The 7,187-nt window shown below is 45.1% G+C and overlaps 2 protein-coding genes across 12 annotated transcripts in view; one reads left to right on the plus strand and one right to left on the minus strand.

Moving 5' to 3' along the window:
• The window catches only part of Pecr (peroxisomal trans-2-enoyl-CoA reductase), a 27,520-nt gene extending 22,453 nt beyond the window's left edge, over nt 1–5,067 (minus strand). The window contains exon 1 of the mRNA XM_031367871.1: nt 4,860–5,067. Coding sequence (XP_031223731.1) covers nt 4,860–4,983 — 124 coding nt within the window. The 5' untranslated portion in view covers nt 4,984–5,067. The remainder of the gene's footprint in view (nt 1–4,859) is intronic.
• Nucleotides 5,068–5,100: 33 nt separating this feature from the next.
• Tmem169 (transmembrane protein 169) overlaps nt 5,101–7,187 on the plus strand; it is a 25,076-nt gene continuing 22,989 nt past the window's right edge. For 3 of the 11 annotated variants that reach the window (XM_031367877.1, XM_031367874.1, XM_031367890.1), the window contains exon 1: nt 5,105–5,202. The gene's annotated coding sequence lies outside the window, so the exon portion shown is untranslated. Of the gene's footprint in view, nt 5,209–7,187 lie in introns of all 11 variants that reach the window. The other 8 variants (XM_031367883.1, XM_031367887.1, XM_031367888.1 and 5 more) reach the window with 8 other exon arrangements.

Genomic DNA, 7,187 nt, shown 5'->3' on the forward strand with positions numbered 1-7,187 from the left:
GGGGTTAGAAGCAACTAAAATTCATTATATACCTGTATATAACTATCAAAGACTGAAATGATAATTTTGTGACTATACAAACTTTTTCTTCTTTCTATTCACATTGACTTAAAAAAAAAAGGGTCATTTGAAGGACAAGAATTAACAGTGTGTTGTGGGATTTAAAGTGTATGTAGAGGGCTGGAGCGATGACTCAGCAATTAAGAACACTAACTGCTTTTCCAGAGGTCATGAGTTCAATTCCCAGTAACTACATGGTGGCTCACAACCACCTGTAATGGGATCTGATGCCCTCTTCTGGTGTGTCTGAAGACAGCTACAGTGTACTCATATAAATAAATAAATAAATGTTAATATATATGTACATATATGTATATGCATACATATATATATATCAGTCAGGCAGTGGTAGCACACACCTTTAATATCTACTCTGGGAGGCTAAGCAGGCAGATTTCTCAGTTTGAGGCCAGCCTGGTCTACAGAGTGAGTTCCAGGACATCCACCGATACACAGAGAAACTCTACGGGGCGGGGGGCGTCTTTTAGTAATTGATTCCTGCCCATTTGTTGTTCAGCTCAAACAGACAATACAGAACATAGCTGTGTCATTTCCTTACCTCCCAATGACAAACTGTGTGACATGTTGCAAAAGTGACTGATCAAACAAGATTGGCCAATATGACAGAAACAAAGAAGGAATTAAAAACTGCTAACAGTGGAAGTGACATCAGCTTGGGAAGCCCGGGGAGTTACAGAGGGATGAGCTAATGTAGGTATGCTAGTACACTGGAGATGATTTACAGGCACGCAGCCAGAAGACACTACTAAGTGCAGACTTCTCAATATAAACATGGGAAATGGTTGAGCGGAAGGTGGGAGATGTTAAAAGAAGTGACAACCATAACAAGCTTCACATTATGAAATTCCTGGGACCATTTCTTCTTTTCCTTTTGAGACAAGTTCTCACTATATAGCTTTGGCTAGTCTGAAAGTCACAGAGACCCACCTGCCTCTGCCTCCTGAGGACTGGGATCAAATGAGAGTCACTACATCTGGTCTTATTTTACATTTAACTGACAAATAATTGTACATTCACTGAGTACATTTTTGATAGTTTTTTTTAAAAAAGATTTATTATTATAAATGGGTACACTGTAGCTGTCTTCAGACCACCAGAAGAGGGCGTCAGATTTCATTACGGGTGGTTGTGAGCCACCATGTGGCTGCTGGGATTTGAACTCATGACCTTTGGAAGAGCAGTCGGTGCTCTTACCAGCTGAGCCATCTCACCAGCCCTGGCTTTGGTATTTTTATATGTCATGCAATGATCAAATCAGACTAATGAACGCATCTCCTTCCATAGTTAACCATGCCTTTGTTGTACTGATGGGTAAAGTATCCCTGAGCAAGGCCTGGTGTTCTAGCTTGTAATCTTAGCTACTCAGGTGGCTCAGGCAGGAGAATCACAGATTCAAGGGCTGCCTGGGCTACAGAGTGAGAAGGCCAGACCCCAAATAAAAAGGTTTTGTTGTTGTTGTGTTTATAAAGAGAAGTCTAGGGATGTATCCAGGTGGTAAGGAACTTGCTGATCATGCACAAAGCTCTGGGTTTCAATTCTCAGTACAGATAATTTAATTGTCAGTTAAATGTAAAATATATCAGATGGAGTGACCCTTGTTTAATCAGGAGGCAGAGGCAGGTGAATGCCTGTGACTTTCAGACTAGCCAAAACTATATAGTAAGAACTTGTCTCAAAAGGAAAAGAAGAAACCAACCAACAAAAAAAGTCTTTTAGCAATTCTGAGACATAAACTACATTGCTTAATTTTTTTTATTATATTTGTTTGTTCTCTCTCTCTCTCTCTCTCTCTCTCTCTCTCTCTGTGTGTGTGTGTGTGTGTGTGTGTGTGTGTGTACATGTACCACAGCACCCATGCGGAGGTCAGAGCTTCTAGGAGTCTGCCGTCTCTACCGTGTAGGTCCTGGGAACTGATTTCTTGCTCCTATGCTTGGCAGCAGGTGCCTCCATACAACACAGTATTACAGCTGTTGTCAGCTCGATGGGAAACAGCCAGGCAGGCTTTGTCCTTTCTAATTGAAGTTTTGCACCCTTCCAGCTCTTGCTTTTATTTACTCTGGGAATCTCACACAACATATTCTGGTTACATTCACCCCATCGCCAACTCCCCCCAGATGACACTTGGCACCTTTTGACCGACCCCTTCCCACTAACACTACCCCAGTGTGGTTTTAGTACTGCCTTTTTTTTTTGCCCCCCCCCATACATGTCTGTAACTAGAAATAAGAGAGTTCTCAACATCAACATCATCATCATCATCATCAACAACAACAAAGGTAAGGAAGCATTTCTGATTTTCCCCGCAGATGATCAGTTTGTTTTGCACTGCATTAGCTCACAGTCACTGCTAGGTCTCCTCCATGCTGTGCAGTGCCAGGGACTACCTGTAACAGTTGTTAAGATGTTTTGATAGGGAGGGTAGATCACAGGAAGTCAGACACATTTAACCAGCTAATCCTTGGGCCAGAGTGCTTGTGCAGAGGTCAGAGGGTGACTTGGGGAAGTCAGTACCTTCCTTCTGCCATTCCTGTTCTCAGGACTGAACTTTGGTCATCAGGCTTAGCAGCGGGCACCCTCATCCACTGAGCCTCCTTGCCAGCTCTCAGCTAGTGCTTTATAATATCCTATTTGTCCAGTTTGGGTCTATATAATAACTTTCAGAAAACCACCATTAATTCTGGCATTAAAAAAAAAAAATAACAAAGATGAGAAAGCCGTAATAGAGAGTATTTCGCATACTTGGTGCTGGAGAGACAACTCGGGGCTTAGAGAGCTTGGACTTCTCTTGCAGAGGGCATGAGTTTGGTTCTTACCCCTCACACCGGGTGGCTCACACTCCGGTTCCAGGGGATCTGACACTTCTAGCCTCCATGGGCACCTGGCACTTCTATGCACAGGCCCTCCCCTGCCTCCCAATACACATATATAATTAAAAATACAACAAACCTTTAAAAAGAACTTTTTGTTCCATATTCTCTCGTGGAAGGCGATCCAAAATAAACACAGCAGGACAGCGTTCACTTCTCTTTTAGGTATAGGAAGTATTTTCCTAGGGACATACTCCATGACTTTCACAGCATCTCCAAGCCACAGAGTGGCCTAATATTTCAGTCATGCCCCAATAGTCTTGTTGCCCAACTCTAGAACTGGTGTAGTGTTTGCCCAATGCAAAAAGAGGTTCAATAACTAGAAATCCAGAGAAGGGGAACCAAGGTTCTGCAAATCTGCTAACAGAGGCCAAGGTCCTGACCTTTGTACCAAGTAGGCACTGATAGATTTTTTTTTTTTTTTTAAATAATTCTTCCTCCTAGGGAAAGTTTCGTGATGGCAGACAGGCTGGAAGTATGGACAATGCAACTTGCAATGGCATCTTGTTTTCCTTTGCAAGGTACTGTTGGTAAGATAAAGCCGATCTTTTCTTCATGTATTTATTTCCTGTGTTAGCTCAGCATGGAATGCTCGGGCCATATCATTGTCTCATTTGCTCCTCTTGATGTCAGAGTTTTAAAAATCTACTTGTCAGGGCTGGAGGGATGGCTCAGCAGTTAAGAGCTCTGACTGCTCTTCCAGAGGTTCTGGGTTCAGTTCCTAGCAACCACATGGTGGCTCACAACCATCCTCTCTCTCCTGCCTCTTGTCCCCTTGCTCCCCCCCATTCCCTTCCCCGTTCTTTCCATTCTTTCTCCGTTGTCATGGCCGGCCTCTACTTCGCTATTCTCTTCTCTCTGCCATTCTCTCTGCCTCTACTACCTTCTTAACTCTCCTCCCCATGCCCTAAATAAACTCTATTCTGTGCTATACCATCCTGTGGCTGGTCCGCATTCCCCTTCCCCCACACCTCACCACAAGCCCATAAAACATCTTTTTATGATTACAACAATCTGATACTGTCTTCTGGTGTGTTTGAAGACAGCTAAAGTGCACTCATACACATAAAATAAATTTTAAGCCAGGCGGTGGTGGTGCACACCTTTAATCCCAGCACTTGGGAGGCAGAGGCAGGTAGATCTCTGAGTTCCAGGCCAGCCTGGTCTACAGAGAGAGTTCCAGGTCAGCCAGGGCTACACAGAGAAACCCTGTCTCGAAAAACCAAAATAAATACATAAATAAATTTTAAATAATCTTTTAAAAATCTACTTGTCAAAGCTCTTTGCATAATATAAGAGTCATGTTGGAAATATCTTTTCAAATATGCCTTTAAACTTTGCACTCTTCCCTCCTACCCACAACTTCAAGACAGGGTTTCTCTTTGAGCCTCAACTGTCCTAGAACTCGATCTGTAGACCAGGCTAGCCTCAAACTTACAGAGATCCACCTGTCTCTGCCTCTTGAGTGCTGGAATTAAAGTCATGTGTCACCACCACCTGGATAAACTTTGCTTTGGGTTTAAGAGTAAACCCGAAGAAGATGTGCACTCTCACATATCTAAATATTAAATGTAACTATTTTCTTCTGGGTGGCTTCCTTCCTTGTGCGTGTCTACGTGATCGTTCTAAGTTTAATTAACTTTTCCCTTTTCTTGCTTTAGCACGGGGACGTGAGGAGAAAATGTGATCAGAGCCTCTCAACATTTCTCCTCTGTTATTTCGTTTCCTCTCACTGCTCAGCTCTGCAGCACCTAGTAGCTTTGCAACCTCTTCCCCGTCCGCCAGCACTCCCCTCTGTCTCTCTCACTCCCTCTGTCTCTGACCTTCTCGGTCTCTGAACCCAGTTTACCCGAGCTTGACCTCCGGGGACACTAGCTCTGGGTGCCCAGCCCCAGAGGTCTTCTCACGTACCTAGGTGCAGGAGCTCCCGGGAGATGGCTTTTCCAATGCCTGTGCCCCCACCGGTGACCACGGCCACTTGTTTCTTCAGCAAGCCGGCCGCTAGGCAGCTCTCAGCAGTCACCCAAGGCCCCATGGCCGCAGAACGTCTGTCCCAGAGTTCTCGCTAAAGCGGGTTCTGTAGAGCATGGGAAGTCCGCTGCCACGTGACTGAACAGACCCCGCCCCAGTTCGCGTGGTCCCGCCCCAGGCCCCGCCTTCGCGGCGCGCTAGGCCTCCTCCCAGAGCTGGACCGCTCCTGGCGGCCGCCTGCAGCCCTCTGCATCCTCAGCTTCCCTCCTGGGTCCCAGTGAAGGTGTGGGTGAGACTCCTCGTTCGATTTTTTTCATATTTATTTTTAAATTTCGGTCACATTGGGGGAAACGGCAGAGGAATGGAAAGAGAGAGAGTGAGAAAGAACAAAATGGGAAGGATATTTTCTATTCTGAAAATCCAATCCTTGGGGCCATAGCTCCCACCGTTAATTAAAATTGAATCTCCAGAGCGTCTGTGTAGAGAAAGGCTGCAGGTCTGGGCCCTCACAGTACCGATCTGCAACAGACATCTGGCTGTCTGGGCTTCAGCAGCTGTGTGCGGATGGCGAGGAAGTGGGCAAGGCTTAGGTTAGCTGAAGGGAAGCCATCCCGGTCCCAGATCCCTTCATCTTCAGGAAGGGAGTGGAAGGGAGGAGGGTGTGGGGCAGAACAGGGCACACAGTTGCAATTATCCACAGAGCCTAAATAGTGAATGATTAAACAAAATGATTTTAGGCCCACCCTCACCTCATTCTCTGTGCCCCACCCAGAAATGAAAGAAAGAAGCCCCCTTCCCTAGATTTGAGATCTCATCCGTTTCATCTGGGTTATATAGCAGCAGAAAATCTTTGCATGGTTCTTGCAAGGTTCATCTCTAGATTTAGGTTTTTGGAACCTGCCTTCTAGCTCATTCCTTCAGCAAGAAACTTGTCAGCTTTGAGTTGGTTCCAAGGAACAATTTATTGCTCACCTTCTGTTTGTTTTGAATTTATTATTATTTTATTTATTTATTTATTTATTTTGAGACAAGGTGTCTCTATATAGCTCTGGCTGTCCTGGAACTCACTATGTAGATCAGGTTGGCCTGGAACTTAAGAGATCCACCTGCCTCTGCCTACTGAGTGCTGGGATTAAAGGCATGGCCTGCCCTTCGGTTTGTTCATTTAAAAATTAACATTACATTTGTGTGTGTGTGTGTGTGTGTGTGTGTGTGTGTGTGTGTGTGTGTGTGTGAGTGAAGATGAACTGCAGGTGTCAGTTCTCTTCTGGTGCCATATGGGTGCCAGGGATTGAACCCAGGTCATCGAGTTTAGCAGCAGCATCTTTGCCCTCTTAGCCACTCTTCCACTCGTTTTTTCCCTAGCATGTAGGACTATGCTAGGTCATTGGTCTTAATCCAGGAACAACAGTCTTTCTAAATTTCATGGGGTGCTCTGTTTTCCCTTTTCAGTCAGCAAATGCCATTTGTGTCTGTTTGGGGAGGTGGGGGTTGGAGCCACTACTTAAAATTCACAGAGAACATTGAGAGTGGAATTAGACACTGGGTCTCTCCCACCAGCCAGACTGCAGTTCTGGGAGCCCCTCGTCTTCTAGTCTCTCCACCTCCCTGCCCTTCTCTGACCTCTTTTTAGGGGCACTTCCCTCTCCAACTTAGCTACTGATGGGTTCCAACCAGCACACAGAAAGGAAGTGCTAAAGCTCTCTGGCTACCTTTGTCTGAGTAGTTGAACAAGAGCTCTGTTATCCTTCCGTTTATGTCAGTTATGGGATCATGAACACATTTAAAAATGGCACCACTATAACCTCTTTTTAAAAATAAATTTTTTTTGAGTGTGGTGTATTTGTGTGTGTGTTCCTGCCAGAGGAGATTGTTGGACACCCTTCTCTCTCTCATTGTCAACCTTAGAATCCCTTGAGACAGGGTCTCTCACTGAACCAGGAGCTTGCCCCGCCTCTAACTGGTGGGAGCCACAGCAATCCTCCTGTCTGGGGATCTGACTCTGGTCTTCATCCTTGCACAGAAATTAGTACCCTTTCCTGCTGATCCATCTCTACAGTCCCCTAAACATAAATTTAAATAGGGATGTTGAAGAATTGTTTCAGAAAAATACAACTCCCAGCTATTTGATCCCAGGGACAAAGTGATCTATGTTGTTTGTTCTTCTGCCATGCTGAAGATCCAACCATGAAGCTTGCAGTAGTGTTCCTCCACAGAGCAGAGCTAAACCTCCATCTCTCTTAAATATGGTTTTTAACCGGGGGGTGG

The sequence above is a fragment of the Mastomys coucha genome, unplaced genomic scaffold, assembly GCF_008632895.1.
Source record: "Mastomys coucha isolate ucsf_1 unplaced genomic scaffold, UCSF_Mcou_1 pScaffold14, whole genome shotgun sequence".
Classification (NCBI taxonomy): Eukaryota; Metazoa; Chordata; class Mammalia; order Rodentia; family Muridae; genus Mastomys; species Mastomys coucha.